The 24,572-nt window shown below is 35.4% G+C and overlaps 2 protein-coding genes across 2 annotated transcripts in view; one reads left to right on the forward strand and one right to left on the reverse strand.

Moving 5' to 3' along the window:
* LOC137397125 (1-phosphatidylinositol 3-phosphate 5-kinase-like) overlaps positions 1 to 5,598 on the forward strand; it is a 41,324-nt gene extending 35,726 nt beyond the window's left edge. Inside the window, exons 41-45 of the mRNA XM_068083434.1 lie at positions 51 to 166; positions 1,429 to 1,557; positions 1,683 to 1,773; positions 3,878 to 4,039; positions 5,028 to 5,598. Of these exons, the coding sequence (XP_067939535.1) occupies positions 51 to 166; positions 1,429 to 1,557; positions 1,683 to 1,773; positions 3,878 to 4,039; positions 5,028 to 5,239 (710 nt within the window). The 3' untranslated portion in view covers positions 5,240 to 5,598. The remainder of the gene's footprint in view (positions 1 to 50; positions 167 to 1,428; positions 1,558 to 1,682; positions 1,774 to 3,877; positions 4,040 to 5,027) is intronic.
* Positions 5,599 to 9,882: 4,284 nt separating this feature from the next.
* On the reverse strand, positions 9,883 to 19,145 carry LOC137408579 (POU domain, class 6, transcription factor 1-like). The gene is made up of 9 exons (XM_068095163.1): positions 19,120 to 19,145; positions 17,764 to 17,905; positions 17,199 to 17,408; positions 15,858 to 16,042; positions 14,083 to 14,241; positions 13,574 to 13,688; positions 12,832 to 13,021; positions 12,079 to 12,299; positions 9,883 to 10,483 (listed from the first exon to the last, which is right to left on the reverse strand). Exons 2-9 carry the CDS (start codon positions 17,858 to 17,860, stop codon positions 10,326 to 10,328), a joined length of 1,335 nt encoding a protein of 444 aa, XP_067951264.1. The 5' UTR covers positions 17,861 to 17,905; positions 19,120 to 19,145; the 3' UTR covers positions 9,883 to 10,325.
* Positions 19,146 to 24,572: the final 5,427 nt, after the last annotated feature.

The raw sequence follows: 24,572 nt of genomic DNA on the forward strand, positions 1-24,572 counted from the left end.
AATTTTATTTAATGGACGACGATTGATAGTCTATGCTACTTTTCTTGCAGATGAGATGTTTCTAATAAAGCAGATGGGACGTCAGGAGATCCAGTCATTTGTTGAGTTCGGTCCACACTACTTTGACTATCTGATCAATGCCCTTTCCCCTTCAACCACTGCAAAGGTTTCTTCAGTTGCTAGTACTAGTAGTTAGTAGCGGTTATTTAGTAGTTGGATAGTTACTATGCTATGTTGAAGTAAATAACACACAAAAACCTTAATCCGCAAGCTTTATGCTTTAAAACCGGATATAACAAACTAATCAGTGATGCGTATTTTAACTACGCTGATGTAGACACATTCATATAAAAAGAGTCAGTGATGTTGAGTGGGTCCATGATTGCAGGTGAGGTGAGGTTGCATGATTTAACAGTAGCATAAGTTTAACTAGTCAGTTATTCCGGTTGGTAGTTTCAGAGCGAATTGCATTAATACCATCAGGTTATTCATTTATCTTTCGCACTTTCGGATGTACTGAATCATGTACTAATTCACACAAAATGCTTGCGAAGCTCTGTTCAAATTCGCTGACATCCCTATGCCACTATATCCAGGTTACGTACATGTATATAGCATTCTACTTTAGCTTGTAATATTTGCTTGCCTCTCTTTCTGACGCATCACTTATATTATGGAAATATGTACAATGTATATGTATTATGGTGATGTTACGTATATGGAGAGAGATATATTATCATACTATATTCGGCTGAATATATAGTCGGGTGTTGGTCTGTTTTTCTCTTGGTCCCATGGTAACGGGTGGTACTTCAAATGTACCAGCCAACTATTTTACACCAACTTCTTTTTGATTTTTTGATGTTTAAATGATATTGTTACATCAATGTTATTAATGTTAAAATGATATTGTTACATCAATGTTATTAATGTTAAATGATATTGTTACATCAATTTTATTAATGTTAAAATGATATTGTTACATGAATTTTATTAATGTTAAAATGATATTGTTACATCAATGTTATTAATGTTAAATGATATTGTTACATCAATTTTATTAATGTTAAATGATATTGTTACGTCAATGTTATTAGTGTTAAATGATATTATTACATCAATGTTAAAATGATATTGTTACATCAGTGTTACAACATTGAACATGTCCTATGTTCAGTGTTGACATTATATTGTTACAACAATGTTATTATTGTTGAAATGATATTGTTACATCAATGTTATTAATGTTAAAATGATATTGTTACATCAATCTTATTAATGTTAAAAAACTGCCTTATGCATAATGTTTGTTATCTGAACTCTGAGTCAAGTTAGCTCATTCAACTGCCCATAAATTGAGTGGCACATGAGGGGTTCTCTCTATCATTATTGAATGGCCTGGGAGACCAATCACATTGCATCTTGCAGCCCAAATGCGCGTTAGCTAAAATACTTGGAGTCTACAGAATCGGTCTGAAGAACTTTGAGACGAATGCAGTCTTCAAGCAGGATGTTCTTGTTATCGAGAACCTTTTCTATCGTCATCGTATGGGCAAGGTGGGTGGTATGTTACATTAGATCAAGCAAAGTTTTAACGTGCAGTATTGATTTTGTTCAACACTTTGTTGCACGGTGTAATAGCTAGCTTACATATATGCTCATTTTTGTCGTTTCATTTTTAGGTGTTTGATCTCAAAGGTTCAGATAGGAATCGTCTTGCAAAGAAGGAGGCAATTACGGATCCAGTACTGTTGGATGAGAACTTCATGAAATGTATGTGTTTTTACGTCTACCATTTTAGGCTTTTGCCTTGCAAATAAGCGATGAAGTTTTTATTTTTTGTTACAACTTTATACCCATGATTTAATATACCAAAACTTTTACATATTCACCTTTATATACACTCACCTTTATATACTCTCACCTTTATATACACTCACCTTTATATACTCTCACCTTTATATACACTCACCTTTACATACTCTCACCTTTATATACACTCACCTTTATATACTCTCACCTTTATATACACTCACCTTTATACACACTCACCTTTATATACACTCACCTTTATATACACTCACCTTTATATATTCTCACCTTTATATACTCTCACCTTTATACACACTCACCTTTATATACTCTCACCTTTATATACACTCACCTTTATACACACTCACCTTTATATACTCTCACCTTTATATACTCTCACCTTTATATACTCTCACCTTTATATATTCTCACCTTTATATACTCTCACCTTTATACACACTCACCTTTATATACTCTCACCTTTATATACACTCACCTTTATATACTCTCACCTTTATATAGACACTCACCTTTATATACACTCACTTTTATATACTCTCACCTTTATATACACACTCACCTTTATATACTCTCACCTTTATATACTCTCACCTTTATATACTCTCACCTTTATATGCTCTCACCTTTATATACTCTCACCTTTATATACACATGCCTTAACCCAGCCAACTCTCATATACAGTCATACCTCAACTTACGAGCTTAATGCGTTTCGAGACTGAGCTCGTATGTCAATTTACTTGCATGTTGGTGCAATTTATTTATAATAGAACAATTAAATATATATTTATTGGTTTCCATACTCTGTAAAATGCAAATAAAACACTCAAAACAAGATATTGTAACATAAAGAACATGTTGATTATTGTCCTAACTTACCACTTGCTTTCAAAAAGCAACAAATAAAAAATAATGCAAGGAAATGTTTTAAATTAAAATGTAAAATTTAATACATACAATAGCAGCCAACGCTAGCATTTGCCAGAGAGAGATATATAAGTTATCCTTCATTACAACAGTTGACTTTGATAAATTTGGATTTTATCAAAGTCTTAAAAGACAAACTTAGAAGCAAATCTAAAAGCAAACTTTCATTTTTAACTTAACGTAATTAAAATTTCTTCGGCGTTCATAGTTTGAAGTTTCTCGCTAGTTAGCTAATTTTTCCTTTGTTTCGCTTTCACGACTAGCCGGCCGTTTTAAGATGAACCTATCTAAGGACGTTTGCCTTTGTCGCCCTTTCAATGTGTCGCGATTAGGACGAACACAGGTGTCGTCACAAAGGTTTAACGCACGACCACTAGCCAACTTGTCCGAATGTCTATTTTTATAGTTTTGATAGATAGCAACGGCCTTTTCAAATAGCGTCGTTTCAGTTACGCTGTCACCGGCCAATTGTTTATCTTATATCCAATGCCTGAGCGGTCTCTCCATCAGCGGTGGTGAAGATCGCCGCGCCGTTTAGAAACTACGGTTAGTACTTTTGCGAGCTAAATGCCCTGAATATAATCCTTCTGTTTGATAATTGTGGATGTATTTCTGTCATATTGCTGAGCTAGCTCAATCATGCATACACATTTCGCATATTTTTCAATAATTTTCCGTTTAATATCAATTGTTATCATTTGATATTAAACGGAAAATTGCATTCTTTTTCTTTGCATTATTTTTCATTTTACTGGCAAACTTTCGGTCTACGCACAGTACTTTTAATTCACATAATTCTGCACTGAAAAGCGTGCACAAAAACACGGTACAAAAGTATAACCTGTGCAGTTGAAAAATACAGATTGATGCTGTTGTCATAAAACACTTCCGGCATACTTGGCAACTGACTCACGTGCTCGTATCTCAAATATGGCTCGTATGTTAGTCCTAAAACTTGCTTAAAAGCTAGCTCGTATCTCAAGTTTCTCGTACGTTGGAGCACTCGTAAGTTGAAGTATTACTGTACTGTATATGCTTGTAACTCAAATGATTAGTATTAATAGGAGTGTAATTTGATCAAAGTCAAAGCCTCCTATGTTCTACGTTATAATTTAAGACTCAAAGCAGAACCCAATCTACATCAGAGAACATGGAAAACGAGTGCTTATGGAAGCGCTGGTACATGACAGTCAGTTCCTGGCCAAGCATACAGTCATGGACTATTCTCTACTCTGTGGATACGATGAAGACAGCAAGGAACTCGTCATCGGCATCATAGGTAAATTTTGCTACTGCAAATTAATTTTTCTCCCTTTTTCCAATATCTCATGTTTTCTTGTCTTTCTTCTATACTTTGTAAGCGTTTCTTCATCATGAACGTCAAATAGCACACAAACAATAAAACATACAAATTATTTCACTTTTGCGAGCGGTTTATATAAATAGCTACAATAAACAAGCATTTCTTCTATTTACTTATTCACCAAAAACCATTACGATGGTTATTAATTATTCAAACCTAACTGCATTTTGATTGCAGCTGCTCTGCCCAATTCTGTCTGTCTAATCCATTATCTGGCTAACAAGTTGGTTCAACGAAAGTCAACTGTACATGTGATAATCGTTATGATTGGTAATAGAAAGATGTTATTTTCTAACGATTGACACATCTGTAGCCATCTGGCTCCGTGTGTTCACTTTGAATCTTTCTTAGTCTTCATAATAGTTGAAATCATTCAAGCCTGATGGACAATGCTTACATAATGGAAGTCCATCTAAGCCCATTAAGTTATCACACAGGGATCAATAAGATAGGAAAACAAGTTTTAAAACTTCTCAAACCTGCCATTAGTTAGATTAATAATTATATATGAGCTGGAGTTGTTTGCTCATTATTTGCTGTTTTTATGCTTCACTATATCGGTGCTATAAAATATTGTTGCAGATTGCTCTATTTTTGTTGTTTTCTATACATGTTGTGTGTAGCTCATGCAGAGCTGAGCCGCTCCTATAATTGACCTATATAATTGACCTATAGGAAATTCCTGTTTCCATTTTAGCTGTAGGCTAAAGCTGCCAACTCCCGCTTGTTAAGATTGCTAGTGTCTCTGAATGTGTACTGTTTATCTAATACGTATTGGGATATTATGGTCTCTAAATGTGAACGTTTTATTTAATACACATTGGGATGTTATAGTGTGTGATCATAGCCTACATGTATATTATAGAAGTTAGGTTTACTGTTCAGTTAAACATTTTTCTTGCAGATTACATTCGCACATTCACGTGGGACAAGAAATTGGAAACTTATGTGAAATCTTCAGGAATTCTTGGAGGTCAAGGTAAAATGCCAACAATAGTTTCTCCAGAGGTTTATCGTACGAGGTTTTTAGAAGCAATGGACAGATATCTAAATGTCGTGCCTGATCGGTGGAGAGATTTTGCTTGTTACGGTCAGCAGTCACGTGAACCTTGTTAGCTCTCTTATGTGATCTACAATGTTTGCACCTTTTCATTACATATGTGATGCTTTTGATGCAAACAGTTTTTTATTACAAACTTGTTCAAATTAATTTATTTTCACAAATGTATTGACTCATTATCATGGTTATAAGATGCTGACAGGTTAGCTAGAGTTTACTAGCTGAGCCATCAAATCACCTGCTTTATTTTTGATACCAAAAGATTATTTTTGACTCTTTTCAAGTTATTCTTTGCAATAGACAGAGCAGCTATTATTTTTGTTCACTCGGCAACACTAACTCACAACAAGTAATAAATGGAGCTTTCAATGCAACACTAACTCACAACAAGTAATAAATGGAGCTTTCAATGCAACACTAACTCACAACCAATAATAAATGGAGCTTTCAATGCTTCGTATTAGATTACACGGCTATTCTTCATCAGTGCAGTTTTTGAGGAGACGAGGCTTCTCTTGATGGCTAATACAGCACAGGAGAGCATTAGCAGAGTCGGCACTCCTATCAACACAGAGTAATGGGCATTACAGGATTAATCCAATCCAGACTCTCCGTCACATCAGCATTCGTCACATCAGCATTCGCGTCTTCTGCTAATATGAAAACAATTCATACTTATTTAAATAGCGTAAAAGCCCTCAGCGTAGCATAAAAATGGTGAAGTGTATTCTTTTAGCATGACAAGCCAATCAGGTAGGTGTTGCTGGTCAAACCGTATGCTTGACCAGCATTTGGTTTGACATAAAATCAAGAATTTGGCCAGCATTAAATAACACACAAAAATGCCTTCGTGTGATTTATTGCTGTGTGCTTAGTGTAACCTTTTGGAATGCTTGGAGACACGATGGTCTGGTAAGATTTTATTCTAGACTTGTGAAGTATACTAGTATAGTGCCATTTTATGGGGGTGCCATATTGTTTAGAATCTGTCTCAGTCACTTAGTATGTTGATTTTAATAATTATGGTGTTGATGTTTGAGGCATAACAGGCAAAGGATGTTAGATAGGTGGATAGCATATATACATACCTTAGATGGATGGATAGACAGACAGCTAGATATATGATTAGATAAATACACAGACAGCAAAGCGGATAAACAGACAGAAAAATGTTGGTGAAGAGATGCCTAATAGAGCTCTCTAACAAATTGTGCCTGTTACATAACATTAGGGTATAATATGAGATTATAACATTAGGTTATCACATAATATTAGGTTATAACATAACGGTAGGTGCTTGTATATCTTTCAGGTTAGTCTATCTGGAGAGTGTATCTGGATGTTTTCCAAAGCAACATGCATTAAAGCTTTCAAACTGTTTGTTTCATCTACTATAATTTTCACTAGTACTTTTGAACCTTGTGATTACTATATTGGTGCACATTTTTTAAGTTTATTCGCTTCATGTTTTATTCAATTAGAATAGTCGGCGGCAGACCTTGCCGTATACAGTACTAATAACTGCAAAGCTATTTTGCCTAATTTTAAGGCAATCATATTTATACATTGTTGATTAAGCCTGTGTTCTGTTTTGTGCATTGATGAAAGTATAGAAATAATTATTCTACTAGATCTAACAGTAACAAAAGAATCTATGTAGCCACCTTATATAGCTATTTATATAGCCTCCTTAGGTGATACATGTACTTATCAAAAATATACAACTTGAAAACTGCCAAATGAATGCTTGCCGTTGCGCGAGTAATAAAAAGGTTTTTGCACAGCAAAATTTATTTTTAATCAACATATTTAATTACCTTTCTAACTTTTAAAAAGAAGGGGTCTGTTTATATTTGCGAGTGTCCTCCCGAATCAATTAAAATATTGAAATCTTGAGGCATAACTAAAACAGATTATTGAAAAACATTTCTTACTTTTTATGCTACGCAATCGTTCAAGCTTTAAAGTGGTGGCAGGAAATCTAGTTGCCACTGGATAAGTTTCTTTTCCTGATGAATTTGAATCAAATAGGAAGATGATTGTTCGTTGGTAAAACTTTATCACTATAACCAGACAGACGAACAACAGACAAGCATTGAAATATATATATAGATTTAGGCTAGCTTAAGTTCTTAAAACTTGCGGCATTCAAATCGTGATTCTACTAACAAGCGTGCATAACCACAAGGCTAAGCCATTCTTATCATACTATGTCTCTTACCATATACTGTAAATCCTTTTCACGATTGCACATGCTAAATTATTAATTAATACAGTACAGTGTGCCCTCTGTTACAATGGCCCTGTTATAAGATTCTTGTCCGCCTTACTTATGGAACACGATGTTTTTTTATTCTTGCCACACGAGGACGAATTTTTTTCACTATTTCTGCCATACGATATCAACAAAAATTTCTTTCGAAATTAAAATCTGGCAGTCGGTATACTGATTACGATGAAATAATGAAAATACCGATATAGTATTCGCCGATATCTTTCCCACAACACATGAAAGAGATGCATTGCTCGCTTGCTCTCTATCTCAGTTCTGTGTTATTCACTATTAGTTATAGTAAAAACGAAACCGAAAACTGATAAGTGATAAAATTTAGTATGATTTATGCTATAACTTAGCTTTAATTATATGTTTAATAAGCTAAATTCGTTCAAGTTAGATTCAACGTTTATGTTATTCGTCTGTCTCGAAGGTAAGAACAATCCACGGTACGTACTGCACATCGTACCATTAATGTTACATTTTTTTGCAGATCATAACCACAAAATTCACTAAAGTTACTATAGGTAGCTATAGTAACTAATATTATAAGGTTAACATATTATTTTATCACTATTTTTTAACTTTGGCTTTAACTGTTCAATTTGTTACTATTTACTGTACGTATACAAAGTTTTGATGATTTTTACCATAGGAGTTTGTTCGCATTAGATAATTACTATGGATTTCTATACAATTTTGTATGACATTTTTGCTTTACAATGCCAAAACTAAAACAAATTAAAATCATATAATTGTATACCAAATAATTTTGCGTTGTATTTGTAGTAGAACAGACTTTATTTAGCCATGACTTGCTAATCATTTTACATTTACATTCAAACACCTTTACAGGATTTTTATTTTTTCTCATAATTCATTTGAACTGCTCAAAACATTTTTCTCATGATATGAAGCTTGAAAATTAGAATGGTAACTGTTGTTATATGTTAAATAAAAATAAATTTTGTGTTCAAGGACTTTTTTATTACCCTGACATTCAGCTAGTTTTTACTATAATAAGAACCTCCTCGCATACAATTCAGCATTAAGATTGCCACATCTGGGAATACTTGTACTTATTATTACACATCATGATAGCATGACAGCATGCTGGATTATTAGGGGGCTTAGATAAGCATCTTTATTCCATAGTGTTGAAGGTAAGCCGTATGGTGTAGTGGATAGCATATCTGTCTGCAGAACTGAGGTTTCCTAGTTCAATTTCAGTGCGAAGTGATTTTTCATACCTAAAACTTCATCACTACAACTAGACATACGGAACACAGAAGAACTAATGACAAACACAAATATCATGTTAAATATACCAAGCATTTCGCCTTAATATTATGTTTAATATACTGAGTATCTCACACTAATATCCTGTTTAATATACTGAGTATCTCACACTAATATCATGTTTAATATACGGAGTATCTCACACTAATATCCTGTTTATTATACTGAGTGTCTCACACTAATATCATGTTTAATATACTGAGTATCTCACACTAATATCATGTTTAATATACTGAGTATCTCACACTAATATCATGTTTAATATACTGAGTATCTCACAACGTTAGTTTTTTGCCTCATGAGTAAATATTTGTATCCAGCCCATCACCAGATGTATACTCACCAGATTTGACTGATGGCTGATAAACTTCTGCTCTAATGGTGGCGATTAGCAGGAAAGCTGAAATATATTTTATTCCAGTAATGCCATATAAGTACAACGCCTTTACACTTTTTCATGTTTTGCCTAAATAATTGTTTTTTCATGCAGCTTTTATTGAAAAGAATTCATCTTGTATGGATACGAGATCTCCAAATCAAATGACAAAATCTGGTTGATTGATTTATTACCAAGAACCTTACAGTTAAAATAGCGTTCAAATTGTTATTTAATTTTTTTATGTGTTTTTGAAGCAGCTATCGTAAAAGCTTTTCAGTTAACTTATGTTTAAGGGTGCAAACTTACCCCATGGCAACCACATCTCTGCAGTGCTTTCTTAACTGTTATGTCCTTTGACAAGAGCTCATCTGTGTTGACTTGAAGCAACTTCAAGTTCTAATTGTTTATATATATACAAGTGGAGTATGAATAAGCTTCACCACTAGTACCAATTAGTGTGAAATAATTAGCATATGTGTACTAAGCCATTATGCAAACATTTGATAAGTGATATACTTTACAAAAACCATGTTTTGTTCAAATAAGTCACACCTGTTACAGCAAACAAGATGTAATACTGCATTATCAATCAAAATACACTGCTGCTTGTAATATATTTTTATAGCAAGTGGCCATAAGTCAGCATGAAAAGTAAGAGTTACTTGCTCCTTCACAAAGTATTCATATGTGTACAAGTTACATTCAAAAAGATAATACATGAATGATGATATAAACATTGCAGAGAACTATTCAAAAGTGTATGAGAATACCAAAGTTAATGCATGAAAATAAATTCTATATGCTAGAATAGAGATATCATCTGTGGAAATATAAGTTCTATATGTACATAACTATACAAGTTCATGAAATAATAATAAATGATGTAAAATAACATTTGACAATATTTACAATACTAAAATATGATACAAATAAATAAAATAACTACAGGTTGTTTACATTTCAGTTACATAAATAAATAGTGCTCTTTAGATAAAACTATAGAACCTCACTGAACATTCATAATGTATAAAAACTACAATATGTAAAAAATATATTAACAAAGTTACAATATGTTACGAAAAGCATATGTTAACACTAGAGATATGAAATGATAAATACCAAGATTCAGCAAAAGCCTCATCAACTTACCAAACTTTTTACGGAAACAATTTAATAATTCAGTCAAAATTCAAGTCAAAACAGGGTCTGCAGGAATTTTAAGGGTCGAGTCATCCGGTTTGTGTCTCTTTGATGCATTCTTCAGCGCTTGTCTTTTGTTGCAGAACCAAACCCTGACCACCTCTCGCTCATAACCTAGCTTGTTAGCGATGCTGGTCATTTCACTTCCTATAATTATAACATATGTGTGTGTAGAATTTGCAACTTTAGCTAATGACTGAGCTTGTTATTAGCGCATCACGAAGCTATCAGTTTTTGCAAAGCTCATTTACTAATGATATTTCCACAATTAGAGATTTCATATACAGTACCAGTCAAAGCCTAGTCTGATACAGTGTAATATTGAAAAAACAATAAAACATGAAAGTTTGCCACCTTAGAAAAGTGAGAACAGACAACTTCAAATACTTACATGAAACGAAATTATATGATAGAACCAAACAGTGGACCAGCTTCTAAATTATTGCATGGATACTCATCTATAAAGCCAGCTAGCAGAGCCAAAGCTATGAACAAGACGCCGAATTCTTAATCCTTTAGAATTGCCTCATGGGGCCTTGTTACCTAATTCACTGCAGTTGAAAGATTAAGGTATGAAAATAAACTAATTGTTAAGTCAGTAATCTATGAGCAATAGTTGGAAACACTATAAAGCATTAAGTGCAACTTCATACACAGAATGTGTATGTCACAACGTAAGCACTCGAGATTGAAGTAGAGAAAATATAACAAGGGTAGCTCCAATCAGATTGTTAGGGTTTTTACATGGTTGTGCCACCAAAATATTTGCAAACTACCTTTATCGTAAAATATAATAGCCAAAGTTTTAAAAAAAAGTTTTATATTTGAACAAGCGCTTTTGTTCCTAGTTCTCACAACTAAACTTGTGAAAATACTAATTTATTGCTATTTTGAAAAGCCTTAATACTTTATTGTTTTTAAGACACTGTTTCGTTGCTGGTTTTGCCTACTTTTGTAACATTCAACGTAAAAAACATTTTAAAAACATATCTCTAGCATAAATTCAGTTTAATGCTATTAAAGTCTGTTATAGTCTATTATTTGGCAAAAGAAAACTTCTTGATCAGATGGTTGGGTGTTGAGAAGTATTTACCAGATGTGTGTTGAAAAGGAGTATTTACCAGATGGGTACCATAACTACTTGGGTGCTTAGAAGGAATATTTACTAGATGGGAGGGTGTTGAGGAGATATATTTTCTAGATGGGTAGGTGTTGAAGAGATTTATTTACCAGATGGGTGGGTGTTGAGGAGATGTATTTACCAGATGGGACGGTGTTGAAGAGATTTATTTACCAGATGGGTGGGTGTTGAGGAGATGTATTTACCAGATGGGACGGTGTTGAAGAGATGTATTTACCAGATGGGTGGGTGTTGAGGAGATGTATTTACCAGATGGGACGGTGTTGAAGAGATTTATTTACCAGATGGGTGGGTGTTGAGGAGATGTATTTACCAGATGGGACGGTGTTGAGGAGATTTATTTACCAGATGGGTGGGTGTTGAAGAGATTTATTTACCAGATGGGTGGGTGTTGAGGAGATGTATTTACCAGATGGGTGGGTGTTGAGGAGATGTATTTACCAGATGGGTGGGTGTTGAGGAGATGTATTTACCAGATGGGTGGGTGTTGAGGAGATGTATTTACCAGATGGGACGGTGTTGAGGAGATGTATTTACCAGATGGGTGGGTGTTGAGGAGATGTATTTACCAGATGGGACGGTGTTGAAGAGATGTATTTACCAGATGGGTGGGTGTTGAGGAGAAAATGCTCTGTTAGCGCTTCAACAGCCTGCGGAGTAAAAGAAGTTCTTCTTTTGCGCTTTTTCAACTTTTCTGACACGTCTGAGCCGGTCACACTGCCACCACCTAGATGGTAACGCGCCTCTGCTTCCAGTAGCCAGTGCTCCAGAACAGGTTTTATCTTCTGGGCACTTTTTGCTGTAATATCCAACTTCTCAAACCTATTGAATAGAAGTTAAAAAACTCAGTGCATAAAGGATTGCTCAACATTCACATCTGGTTTCAACTCCTTTGATTTCAAGATCAGGCAAGTACGTAGTTTGCATATTTACCGCGAAACTTCACTGGCAATCTCGTGAAATAAAACCTGACAGCATGAGATTCGGCGGCTTGTGTTCACTGAAAGCTGCGTCACCGGTGATCACATAGCCAAGCTGCTACAGAAAATCAAGTCGTTTAAAAATGTTCATTTCCAACAGAAGATAGAAGCTCGTAAGTTTAGTTTGATAATTGACCGTGATACCCCGATGGTACCTCGTGCCAACCTTTACCTGTTCACTTCTTTTTACAAAAGTTTTGCCTGCGGTTCACTCGCAAAAGTTGAGCAGCGTTGGATTCTTGCGATCACCGTTGGCAGCAAACAGCAACACACAGAGTGTAGGTTCCGAGTTTGTCAGGGAGCGAGACAAGCCTGTCTCTAATGTTTGCTGTCTAGGTGAGAACGAGTCTGAGGAATGCACTAAAATAATTTACCTGCATATAGCTGACTGGCTGTAGGCTGGTCCCTCAGCCACATTCAAAGCTTGGCCTACTTGAGTCTGAGTTAGTCCCATCGAAAGGCGTCGAGATTTGAACTGCTTGGCAAACTCCTTAATCTCATCCAAATTGATGCCTTCAATAACACAGCCAGGCTCGGTGCTGCTGACGAGTGTCTCATTTACACCTGTCAGCAGGTTTGTTAGTGACACATGAGATAAATCAGAAATAATGTTACATATAAACCCTTTCACAAAGGACTTGTTATCAATTATGGCTAATTACAGCAAGAATTTTATGTGCATATCATAAATCGTAACCTATGGTATCATACCATATTGAACCATATCATATCGTTTATGAGGGTGGACCATAACACAGGCTAGATTTGCATATCATATACTATTAGCGTGATAATGTTAATTATTAGCACATGTAATATGATTAATAATCATATTATGATAATATGATTAATATGATTGTTAATCATATTATCATAATAATATAATATTATCTGTATCCCATTATTATATTATTATCTTTGTGTAAAATATGTTTTTGTTAAGGTAGCTTCAACAGCAAAAAATTCACCAAATGGTTCACCATCTCTCAAATCAATTTTAATGCGGTAATTTATATGAACAAAGATCTTGTATGTTATTTTCATTGTAACTGCAAGGTAAAATATATGTAAACATAAATTAGCCTTAGCATTGCAGAACTTAGAATGGATGATTACCTGGAGAAGTAGATTCAGCAGATGCCACTACATCAGTTCCATTGTTAGAGACAGCATTGGGATTCCCTATCGATGTGCTTACTAAAGACTGTATTGATGGTAGAAACCTTGCCATCTGTATAACAGAGTGCAATAGTAACAGTAGTAATGATAGTAAAAAATAATTACGTGTATTTCTGATATCTCTAAATAAAAGAACAGTGATCACTACAATTCATCACAAAGGTAACATGCTGACCATGACGCAGTTTCTTTTCTGTATCAATTAGATGGTATAACAAAAAAATAAACAGATATCCGGTGCCTAAAAGGAGTGCAGATAAACTACATTTTCTCATATAAAGAGACATCTGAGAAAACTCCTGGTGAATTGACTGCGAAGGTCACCCAACTGTACAACGCTAGAGGAAGCGACTCCAAACAAGTCTGACAAAGTGAAATGATACTTATCCCTTTGTACAGAATCTGTGCCAGCACATAAATAATTAGTGACATATATTAAGAATTACTTGGTTGGTAAGGTCATGCGATACTGAGGTGGTTGACACATCCTGTTGCTGTGATTGGTTGGTAAGAATTGCAGAGCTCGAATTTGGCAGAAACATTTGAGGGAGAAGAGTATTGTTAGTGGAACTGACATCTGGTGACTGCTTGATGTGTGCCGAGTTCTATGAAGGAATTTGAAATTAGTTTGCAATTGTGATATGCTTATGTTAACAGCTAGTGATTATAAAACGATTTCATGGCAGCGTGAGATTTTGATGTACTCGAGTAACAAAATTTAGTTATAATAGGCTATTTTTTCCTTTGTAGGAAAATGTGATTACCGTATACATGTATTTTCAAACTTGCGGAGAATCATCCTGCTTTAGCAGCTGATGATTACGATATAATCATGCAGGTATGGTAAGCTTTTGAACATGCAAACACCAAATAAATATTTAGATATTCTTTTGAAAATTTTTCAAACAAAATATTAGTTTTGCATAAAAACTTCTAATGAAATTATGTTATCTAATTCATTGAGTTTTCGATGCGTGTTGACCTTCACCTTCTAAGAGAAGAACCTTAGCAATGATAAACTGAAAGTGTTCTTGTTAGGTCATCAACATGCTGACAGATTAAAAATGCTAATTACAGATATACTTCTGATGAGTGAAAACTACTTCATGGCTAAAATGAAATGCAGTTAACAGAAGCACACGGCATGGCATGACAATGGAGCAATACTATAAACTATAAAAACAGAAAAAAGAGAAACAAAGCAATGCGTCGATCAGGAAGAATGGGCAATTAGTAACAGCGGTAGATACAGTACCTGAATAGCGATCATGTAAGGATACACTGGGAAGGTCAAGGTGATGCTACACACAACATAAAGCGCCACTACAAATATACATCACACTATACGTAACACAGCTAGCAGAAGAACTTGCATCTCACAACATGCGGAGTAAGAAAGCTAGGCTGATGGCAATATGCACAAATAGCCATATATGGTAAACAAGAATTGTTAATATAAACAAACAATTAGTTATCTTAACAGTGATTGGCTACCATGCTACATGAGCAGACGAGCTTATCAGCTCACAGAAAGCTGTCGCTAAGACAAACTGGCTACTAAGACAGCACCATAACTCTAATTGCAACAAACATAAAAACTAAAGTTATTAGCAAAGACCATGATGGTATGGAGAACTGTACAGTACACAGGAGGGTTGTACAGTACACAGACGAGCTGTGTAGTATGCAGGAGAGATGTACAGTAAACAGGAGGGTTGTACAATACACAGGAAAGCTGTACAGCATACAAAAGAACTGTACAGTACACAGAAGAGCTGTACAGTACACAGAAGATCTGTACAGTACACAGGAGAGGTATACAGTATACAGGAGAGCGGGACAGTACACAGGAGAGCTGTACAGTACACAGGAGAGCTGTACAGTACACAGGAGAGGTATACAGTATACAGAAGAGCGGTAAAGTACACAGGAGAGCTGTACAGTACACAGGAGAGGTATACAGGAGAGTTGTACAGTACAGAGGAAAGCTATACAGTACACAGGAGAGCTATACAGTACACAGGAGAGCTGTACAGTACACAGGAGAGCTGTAAAGTACACAGGAGAGAAATACAGTATACGGTATATACATGTATCCTTTGTACAGTACAGAGGAGAGGTATACAGTATGCAGTATATACACGTATCCTCTGTACAGTACAGAGAAGAGCTGTGGATACACAATGGACAGAATTCATGCTTCACACTAAACACGCGGTACCATAGGAGAAGAGTCCGCCACTATAGGCTGGTTTGGCATGATTGTGAAGGGTTGAAGGCCAGTTAGGTTGGCTGCGGCTATAATTGGAGGATTAGGAAGAATCTGTATTGATGGTCCAGCGGCATGAGCTCCAACTCCAAGCGAAACAGTAGGAAGCGTAATGTATTGTTGAGGTATTTGGTTACCTACAGTTACACATAACCAGTGATGAAGAATAAACATTGGCAAGATCTAAACATCTGATGAGTCTATTTAAATAATCTTGGTCTTTATTTTTTACTTGATAACAGCTAATGAACATGGCTTCTATCTTTTGATATGCTATACCATTACTAGAGCTATTTTAACTGGTACTTCAATTGTTCTATTTCAACCACACTATCTCTATCGTACTATTCTTATCGTACTATCCCCATCGTACTATTCCTGTCGTACTATTCCCATCGTACTATCCCCATCGTACTATTCCTGTCGTACTATTCCCATCGTACTATTCCCATCGTACTATTCCCATCATACTATTCCCATCGTACTATCCCTATCATATTAAATCTATCATATTATCCAAATTGTACTATCCACATCATTATACTTCCAGCATCCATTTCATTTGTACTATTTCCATTATATTATTTCCATCATTTGATCTCCTTCACACTATCCCTATAGCTTTATCTTCATGGCATTAGATCAATTGTACTAGCAACATCCACTTTCTTCATTATTATCTCCCATTGTACTATCTACATTAAACTATACGCATTGACTTATTCCCGTTGCGCTATCCCCATTCTAGTATTTCTATCAAACTTTTATGGCAGTATTACTTACATAGTAATATCCCAACTGCACTACCTACCACTATCATATACCCCTCTTCATACTAGCCATACTGCAATGCTTTCATTCACTATTTTATCATCACAGCAGTGGCTTCATACTACAAACTTCAACCACTTTCTCCATATCACTGTCATCACTCCAATACCTAGATGCTATCACCGATGCTATGACCAATAACAATACTATTCTCATATCACTTTTCCCATCTCACTATACCCATTGTATAGCCTCTGTCGTATCATTGCTAGCCTACTATTTTGAGCGTACCCTCCTTTTCATGCTGCCTTCTTCGCAGTATTCGCATGATACACTCCTCGCTATGCTGCCTTTACCTTACTATTTTCATTTAATTCATGCTAGTATCTGAGACTAGTAATCCTCATTAGCAACCCTCAACCTTTTTAAATCCTACAACTTGGTGGTCTCTTTACGTCTATTTCAAATTGATTTTACACTTTCTGAACCAATTGATTCTCAAAAGTACTGAGTCATTCTCACCTGATACATTTTGCTGAATAGGGGGCTGATTGATGGGTATCAGTATTTGTTGATAGGGCATTCCGCTCGCATTGCTTGGACTTGGGCCAGCGATAAAGAACTGAGGCTGAGCTGTGTTGGCGAGCTGGGGTTGCCCAAATAGAAAGTTTGAATGGTGCTGGAGGCTTTGGGGAGTAACAGGAACTGGTTGAGCGTACGTTTTACCTGTCGCTGTAACGGGTATCCAAACTTCCTCAATTACCCGTGTAACAATCTTTTTGCATGATTCATTAAACGAGCCAACTGCTAACTAAATATACCTTAGAACCATAAAAACATTTTACTGTAATCAAACACGTGCGAGGACGTATAGCCATTACTGTAACAAGCATTTTAAGAGAAGAAATGGTACACTAACAAATTAGAAAGTGTATGTTTACAGATAATGTATTTTTTACAATGATGGTTGTTAAATCATTTGTAAGGCTGTTAGTATGTTAATGTCGATGTCTATACATTACTCATTGAGTGCGGAGTTTTTATGGCTGGCAATGTGACTTTGCTATACTAAATGGAAAAATCTTACCCGCTTTCGGCTGACTTGCAGGAGTCGGTGGTTTAACACTCAGAGTTTCAGCTGCCGCTACTGCGAGCAGGTTGTTGAGTCCTGAAGTATTATCCATAGATTTTACTTCGGGTTCATTCTTAACATGAGCAGATGATTCAACCTACAATATGAATAAATGATGTGGTCAAATGAAAAGAACTAAAATGTTATAGAAAGTGATACTGAATTCGTTGAACAAAAGCGGCTAATCAGTTAATGCAGCGTAACTAAAGTGCTAGTAAGTCACTTAAATGGTGTTTATCAAAAAGCTAATACAAACTGAGAGATCAACTAGAAACTCTCATTCAACCGAATCAAAATAGTAAAAGCCGATTCTAAATAATCTAAAAAAATGGAAATCTAAAATCTTTGCTATAATCTATACATGTATAAATCTCAAAGTTTGCTGTCTGTCCTTTGGTATGTCCAGCAAAAGCTATTAAAATCTTAGAATTAAAATTTCACTCTTTGCTGGACTCGAACTCATAAAGTTTGCAACTGCAGGTTTGCAATCCAGTTCTCTATCCACGAGACTACAAAAGCTCTTACAATTCTTAGCTCTTACTATATACTCTATACACCCTTTTCTCGATTGCACCCGCTAAATGACGTATCAATTGAAATTTTATTAACTTTATTAAAGATGTGATTGCGTCAAACATATTCGTTGATACTTACAGAAAGTATCGATGTTTTTCTATCATTTGAGATGTTGTTTGTTGTTTTAAGCGATCTCACTGTCAAGATATTTGAAGATTAAAATCGACAAAAAATGATTGCAGCAAAAACACTCAGGAAGAAAAGATGTGCCCAGACTTGCCTAAAATGGTGTGTATAGTGAGACAGGTTGTCTCTAGCTCTTGTATTCACATCGACTAATGAGATAAAAGTCTATTCTTTACTATACTAAGAGCAAAGTCTGTCCGCCCGACTGTCCAAAGCCACGCTAGGAGCATTAGGAAAAAAGATGACACCACACAGGAATCAAACTCAGATATTCCCACTCGGAGCCAGGTGTGTTACTCACTGCACCAATCAACCACCTTGCTTTAAAGATGAATAATTGTACACTTACTTATTACACATGACTATCTCTCATGGCTCACAGAACAGCCAGCGTACTAGTAAGATATAATTTTAGTTTAACAACCGAATACCAAGTATTGCCTGTTGCATCCTTCAAACAGATGCTATCATCTTGCACATAATTAGAAAATATCATCATTTTAACCCAACAAATTATGAATCTACATTAGCATTTCGCAATAAAATAAAAAAATGTTCAATTAGATTCTTTTTTATACAAATATCAATGACGGCTTGAGAGTTACTTACCAAAGGTGACTGACTTTCTCCTGTTGATGTACCCAATGCCTTTGCAGCTTTTGTAGCCGACAATCCTGAGTCAGGCTTAGCATCTAGATGAGGCTCTGACGAAATGACTGGCTCTATTGTGGAGGCTTGAGGCTGTCTTGTCTCATTAAGAGCCACCGTAGATTCTCTGCCTGATGAATCCATCATCTACACGCAGATAAGCAGACGTAATAACGCTAATGAGTACATACACATAATTAAATACTCCAATCAGACCTACAGCGCACCGAAGCTCAAGCTGTATTTAGATGAATAGAACGGGGCACAGGCACGTACCTGTCAAACGAACGAACGAAAGTCTTCAACCTCTACCTACTTTCCCCGAATAACTCATTTGATCAATACACATACTTTTTATGATCATGTTAATTGGCTCATTTGAAAATGCCCTGGCAGCGCATCCCCGAGGAATAGCTCTTGCGTAGCTGGTATAATGGTGGAGTGAATCGGCAGCTGAATGCGTGAGGATGACATTAAGTTATTCAAGCTTTTATTGATCCGAGGCAGCATTAGCATAATGCATTAGTAGCTCTGTTTAATATTCACCGAGTGCGTTCAGATGGTTTACAAGGCTGCAGCTGATGTTAGAGTACTTGAGGGCTAATGAACATTATTGATTTCTAAGCTAAATTAGCTATCAGACTTGTTTAGCTTGGATATTATGCTTAGCTAGTACTAGTTAACATTAGATATTACATAAAGTTTGCTCATCTATGACCTCTTAGTGACCTCCTAGTGACCAACATTAACCCATCACGAGCAACTGCTTACCGAACTTTTAAAACTGCATGCGTGTAGGTGGCTTCATGCCATTTTCCTCGTATTAAGCGCCTGTAACCAACTAATGCTTTGAATATGGTTGGCATCAGCATAACGCCAACTTTCGCGCTCAATGGCTTGAAAAATATAACAAATATTGAGCAAAATATGTTGAAACTGTAGTAACTATGGATGCCAGGTGTAAGAAAAATAATCACAAGTTCTGTGTATGCAGTAACATATGAAGTCAGCATTGATATTGGTACTTGTCGAAACGAGTACCACGAGAATGTTTTAAAGACTAAGCTATGAAATTTTTAAAACACAAACTAATATTTAGGCACAAAAAGAAAACACAAATTAGGATGGAAGACAAGATATTTGGCCAGTTGTGACAGTCGCTGCTCAAAGAGAACACACAGAGTTACACTGAACTAAGTCTTCTATTATTTCAGCAAAAGCCGCAATCATAGCCGCTGACACAAGAAGCCGATTCTGCTTATCTAAGCAAAGTGAAACCAAATATGTTATTGCTATAAAAATAAACCAGCACTTAAGTTATTGAGAAATAAATTAAAATCAAGGTAAATGAGAGACATATAAAGATAATAATAAATGATAATAATAATAAAGACATAAATAAATTACTTACAGTAACCAAATTACAATCATAGTTTCTAAGTCATTTTAGTTTATAATCCAACAAACAAACAAAAGTTGATTCTCTGTAGTAAAGACAAACAAGCTAAGAATTAAAGGAAGGAGATGCATACTGACATGTTATGCAACTCTTTAGTCTTAGAGCTAAATAAGAAAACTTTTCATAAAAAGGTACATTGTGAACCCCTGTCTTCCGAACATTAAAACCTTTGACTTGCTATGGAAGTGACTGCAAATACAACTTTGTCTACCATCTTTATCAGTTTACTGAAGTTAAAAAACTGCGGAACTTTTCTCAATCAAGTCAGCCTCTATACGTAAGTGGTACTCTACTGTGCACATAATCCTTTATAAACAAGAGATGAAAATTTAAATGTTTACCTGAACTTTCACATACTACTGAATCAACAACTTTAGAAAAACTAATGCAAAGGTTAGAGAAATAAGGGTTGATACATGAATGAAAGATTGTAGGAAAGGAAGCGGCCTTACTTCAGGGCTGACAACTCCATAGTGATATTCAGTTTATAGGATTGATTTTTACAGTTGTTGGCAGGAAATGTTCATTCTTGAAAGCTGCCTTTTGCAGCCTTTCCATTTACATGAGAAAGGAATTTTAGGCAGCTTTTAGAATTTTAAACTCAGAAACTGAATAGTATTAATATAATTTTATTGGGTGATAGCTGATACATAATATTAATACTATTTTCTCAGTCCCTTTGTGTGACTCAAAAACATTGATAAGGCATAATACAAAAATATTACGTGTAAAAGTCAAATTTTAAATTATGAATAACAAACTGAAAATTTAAAAGTCTTTATTAAATAACTTCACAAGCCGATAAAACACGAGTGTATAACTTCCATTTAGATAATGCAAGCATTGAAAGCTGACTAACCAGACCATCACTGTAAACCAGATTTAAAAATTACATTTGAAATTAAAAACTTAATAATAATATGGCAAACGTAAGTTATCATCGGCGGTATTATTCTAGATTATAAAGAGGTAAAAACAGCTTCTAGAATACTACATTATTTGAGCAATAAGCTGTTACAAATATCATCAAAGTATCATGTTCTCTAATCAGATAGCTATGGTACTGTACCATGGGTCAGAATGGGAATAAAGTTTTCCCCGAGAAGAGCAACAACACAGGAATGCTTCTGCGCAGGTGTGAAATTACAGACTTGCCAAGAGTCTTGAAGATCCATTGTCATTGTTAAAGCAACAAGCAATGAAATTCTTTTCATCCCATTCCATTCACCGATTTCTCATCATCTCCGTCTGTCAGCAACAATTTCTGCTCGAGCAGAAATTTTCTAGAAACAAGACAAAGACTCTTTGAAAGATTATATATATACCGGTATATAGATTTTAGTGTCTGTAGAATAGATGACAGTGGCATGTGACATGTGACACAGCTATGATGTGTAGAATAGATGACAATAGTACGTGACGCAGCCATGATGTGTAGAATAGATGACAGTGACAGGTGACACAGCCATGATGTGTAGAATAGATGACAGTGACAGGTGACACAGCCATGATGTGTTAAAATATTATTCTACTAGAGCCTCACAAGCATGATATACATAACATCTCATCATATACACACTATGTAGAATAATTGAATACTTAGAGTGCTCCAAGGGTTAGTTAGAAACAGCAAAGAAATATACAAGCGTTGTGTAAACACTGGCCGGCAATCAGTATGCCAAGAGATATGCCTGCGTTGAACCTGTTAAGCCAAGCAGAGGATAAGCAAATATAAGATTAGAGTTCAGTGTTGCAGTAGGCAATACCATTTATTGACTCCGAAGACTCACTCCTAGTCATACGCGTAAGCAGCCTTAAAGGGTATTCTTTTACTGATAAAATGCTATTTATTTAACTGTCTGACTAATGGATTCTTAATTCTATTCGCTTCCTCAGTAGTTGAAAGCGTTACCTTCTTGCTTCAAAGTAAAGTAATATAAATCATTGATATTACTTAATCGGTTCAATGAATCACCCTTAGATAAAGCGCAGCGAGTACAAGGTGTTGTATTGCTAGTATAAGGTGTAATATTGCTAGTACAAGGTGCTCTATTGCTAGTACAAGGTGTTGTATTGCTAGTACAAGATGTTGTATTGCTAGTATAAGGTGTAATATTGCTAGTACAAGATGCTCTATTGCTAGTACAAGGTGTAATATTGCTAGTACAAGGTGTTGTATTGCTAGTATAAGGTGCTGTATTGCTAGTACAAGGTGTTGTATTGCTAGTATAAGGTGTAATATTGCTAGTACAAGGTGTTGTATTGCTAGTACAAGGTTCTGTTTTGCTAGTACAAGGTACTGTATTGCTAGTCCAAGGTGTTATATTGCTAGTCCAAAGTGTTGTATTGCTAGTGCAAGGTGCTGGATTGCTAGTCCAAGGTGTTGTATTGCAAGTACAATGTGTGATATTGCTAATACAAGGTGTTGTATTGCTAGTCCAAAGTGCTGCATTGCTAGTGCAAAGTGCTGTATTGCAAGTAAAATGTGTTGCATTGTTAGTACATGACGCTGTTGGTTTGCTAGTACAAAGTGTTGTGTTTGCGGCACTGTGCAGTAATCTCACGATCAAACACGAGCGAAGCGATTGTTTGAGAGTTTTATGATAAATGCATGTGCACACAACTCATGAAAATTATTCATCAACAGCGTCGCAAACCCTTGTACCGAAATCTCATCAACAAATTTAACCATTTTTCAATAGAATCATTTAAGTATAATAACGATACAAAACACATACAAACCTATTTAAATATGTTACCAAGTCTTTGTAAATTGTTGACAATATCTTAAAAATTACCCATCTGATCGGATTATACACAAATAGACAGATTAATTTGGCCGAAAATCATTATTAAAACTTGCCAAGCCTTATTTTTATCAAAATTAAGACCGGCGAACGAAACGACGAGCAACAGAGGATAGAACCATTAAGTCGTGCGCATTTCACGAAAAAATGACGTGCACATTTCACCAGTCTATAGCATTGTCGAATTGCCGAAGGTTTCTGTAATTAACGTAGAAGTACTGAAATATAATTGTTTCTTTTTTGCCGATTTCAAAGTAACTGACATTTTGGACACTTTTGAGTACTTTGGTATTCTAACTAATGTCCAAAGCAGTGAAAGTAAAGGAAATGACGATGATATTTTTTTCTAACGATTCTTATGAGATTATTACAATATTTAATTATAAGTGTGGATGACTATTGAAGTGTAATAGTCACACTAACAACATCGATGATGGGCAATATGTTAGTGTTATTATTTTTTAAATAGTTTTGTTAAACAGATTTTCTAAAAATCTATATAGATATCACAGCTTCTTGATAATATTGTTAGCTATGGCATTTTGAAATGTAAACAAAATTGTGTATTGGTTTTCTATTATTACTGTATTACTATATTAATAATATTGGTTATTCTAATAATATCAATGCATTTTACTTCTAACATTGCATTTCTCCTATTGCAGGGGGAGAGATATAAACATATAATCTTTTCCTTTCATTATTGCTGTTTGTTGTACATAATAACACCCACACCCAGTACATTACAGCTACCATTGCAGTTATCCTATTGCACTGCAGTGCCATTTGACTGCTGATATTGCATTTCTCAACCATCAGTACCCTTTATTTTTTCCATTATCACTTTGGTCGTGTGCTGTATGACAGGGGAATTTCTAATATATCTAATATAATGTTAAACTGAGTACAAAGTTGATGAACAGTATCAGGTGAAGCAGTGAGTAGCAGGTGAAACAGTGAGTAGCAGGTGAAGCAGTGAGTAGCAGGTGAAACAGTGAGTAGCAGGTGAAACAGTGAGTAGCAGGTGAAGCAGTGAGTAACAGGTGAAGCAGTGAGTAGCAGGTGAAGCAGTGAGTAGCAGCTGAAACAGTGAGTAGCAGGTGAAGCAGTATCAGGTGAAGCAGTGAGTAGCAGGTGAAGCAGTGAGT

This window comes from Watersipora subatra, chromosome 1, assembly GCF_963576615.1.
Source record: "Watersipora subatra chromosome 1, tzWatSuba1.1, whole genome shotgun sequence".
NCBI classification, from domain to species: domain Eukaryota; kingdom Metazoa; phylum Bryozoa; class Gymnolaemata; order Cheilostomatida; family Watersiporidae; genus Watersipora; species Watersipora subatra.

What these genes read in the sequence shown, in the direction of transcription:
- LOC137408579 (XM_068095163.1), bottom strand. Translation starts at nt 17,860, where the DNA reads ATGGATAATACTTCAGGACTCAACAACCTGCTCGCAGTAGCGGCAGCT. An exon ending in TGGCGGACTCTTCTCCTATG is followed by an intron (nt 14,242 to 15,857) that starts GTACCGCGTGTT and finishes ATTCCTTCATAG; the next exon opens with AACTCGGCACACATCAAGCA. An exon ending in CGCATGACCTTACCAACCAA is followed by an intron (nt 13,689 to 14,082) that starts GTAATTCTTAAT and finishes TCTGTTATACAG; the next exon opens with ATGGCAAGGTTTCTACCATC.